At 36.4% G+C, this 1,962-nt stretch overlaps 1 protein-coding gene across 1 annotated transcript; it reads left to right on the top strand.

Moving 5' to 3' along the window:
- On the top strand, window positions 1-642 carry LOC110230870 (uncharacterized protein At4g04775-like). The gene is made up of 2 exons (XM_021035093.1): window positions 1-353; window positions 433-642. Exons 1-2 carry the CDS (start codon window positions 174-176, stop codon window positions 640-642), a joined length of 390 nt encoding a protein of 129 aa, XP_020890752.1. The 5' UTR covers window positions 1-173.
- The last annotated feature ends 1,320 nt before the right edge of the window (window positions 643-1,962 follow it).

Here is a 1,962-nt window from a genome sequence, read left to right on the forward strand (position 1 = left end):
CCCCCCATTTCTTTTTCACCCATTTCTGAAATATTTCTTTTTCACCTCATCCCACGAAATCTACCATACCCAATTACATCTTCCATCTGAATATCCCCAATTCCATCTCAAATCCACAAAATTCTAAAATATCTTAACAATCCCAAAATCTCTTAACCTTCCATAAAAGAAAGATGAGCCATGTTTCTTCAGCTCCGAGCTCGAGTGAAACCTCCTCTAGTCGAACAAGAGTAAAAGTTGCTAGGATTCCAAAGAGGTGTAGATGTGGCGACGAGATCGTTGAAAAGATCTCCAAATCAGTCCCAAATCCTTACCGCCGCTACTACCGATGCAAATATGCTTATGATAGAAACGTAAAAGTCTCATTGTAAGTTTATGAGTTTTTTGTAGAAGATCACGTTCTCTTAATTCTTTTTTAAATTTTGAATGTAGCTTATGAACGATAGCCATGTCTTCAAGTGGGTGGACGAGGCATTGGTAAATGAGGTAGAACAGTTGGATTTTCAAGTTCGTGTTCTTGAAGAAGAAGTTGCACTGCTAAAGGTGGGACGACAGATAGAAACCAACGAAATTACAAAAATGATGGTACCTTTTTCCGTTGGTTGTCTTCTCACAGTTGTTCTTATAACTTGGTATTTCTAAGTACAACTTTGTAGTTCTTTTGGACTTGTCTCAAAAATATGTATTTGGCGAATTCTAGTATTGTAAGTCCGATTAAACCTATTTCTCCTAGTCATTGTCTTCTAATTCCTATCTATTTGTATTTAAATTTTGGTAATGTTGCAAAAATAAAACCTAAATAGCTGCATAGTTGTACCTAGTTTAACAAAAATGATGCAGTTGTACATAGTTATTAAAAATACCAAGTTGAACAAACGTACATAGTTTTACCTAGTTTAATAAATATGATGCAGTTGTACATATTTAATAAAAATACCAAGTTGAACAAACGTACATAGTTGTACCAAGATAATAAAAATACCAAGTTTAACAAAACAACATAGTAATACCTAGTTAAACAAAATGCCGCAGTTACCCTACATAATAAAGATACCTAAACATCCACATAACAAATCCTGACACAAACCAAAAGCAACAAAAAAGATGTCACATAAAGAGTTTACTTCTTCTTGTTCCTTGTCATAATCGGACTCCTAACCAAAACACCCACCTTCTTCTTCTTCGGATCCACCTTCTTCTTCGTCACCTTAGCCTTTTTTCCGACTTGAACCTCTTCTTCTTGTTCTTCTGCACTTGTTTTCCTTGTTCTCTTTCTCTCGTACGTCTTCTTCACCTGCTGTCTCTTCTCACTTGACTCTTCTTTCTCTTTCTCTTTATCTTCATCCAAGTCATTCCTTTCCAAATCACCTTCTTTTTCATTATCTCCATCCAAGTCATTCCCTTCCAAATCACCTTCTTTTTCTTTCTCTCCATTATCTCCATTCTCATTCTCTTCCAACTCTTTGTCTTTCTCTCCATCTTCATCATTCTCATTCTCTTCCAACTCTTTGTCTTTCTCTCCATCTTCTCCATTATCATTTTCTTCAAACTCTTTGTCTTTCTCTCCATCTTCTCCATTCTCATCCTCTTCTAACTCAGACGCATTCTCTTTATCTTCACCTCCACTCTCTTCGATCTCATCTTCTTCCAACTCAGAATATTTCTCTTCACCTCTTTTATCCAACTCATTAGCTTTCCCGCTAGCTTCTTTTAAACTCTTCACATCTGATTCCACACATTTGAGTCTTTTATCAAAGCCATCAAACTTCTTATTTATTCTCCTAAAACCATCTTCCAACTGTTTTTGTAGCTGCTCAACCAATCCTTTTTTACTCACCTTCTTCGGAGCAACCTTTCTCCTACTAACTCTCACCCCACCCACAACTGCATTCTCTTGACTTTCCTCCATAACACGGTTACCAACATCTATATTATGAAGCTCCTCAAAACAAACTTGCTTGG

Source organism: Arabidopsis lyrata (genome assembly GCF_000004255.2).
Source record: "Arabidopsis lyrata subsp. lyrata unplaced genomic scaffold ARALYscaffold_460, whole genome shotgun sequence".
In the NCBI taxonomy this organism is placed as follows: domain Eukaryota; kingdom Viridiplantae; phylum Streptophyta; class Magnoliopsida; order Brassicales; family Brassicaceae; genus Arabidopsis; species Arabidopsis lyrata.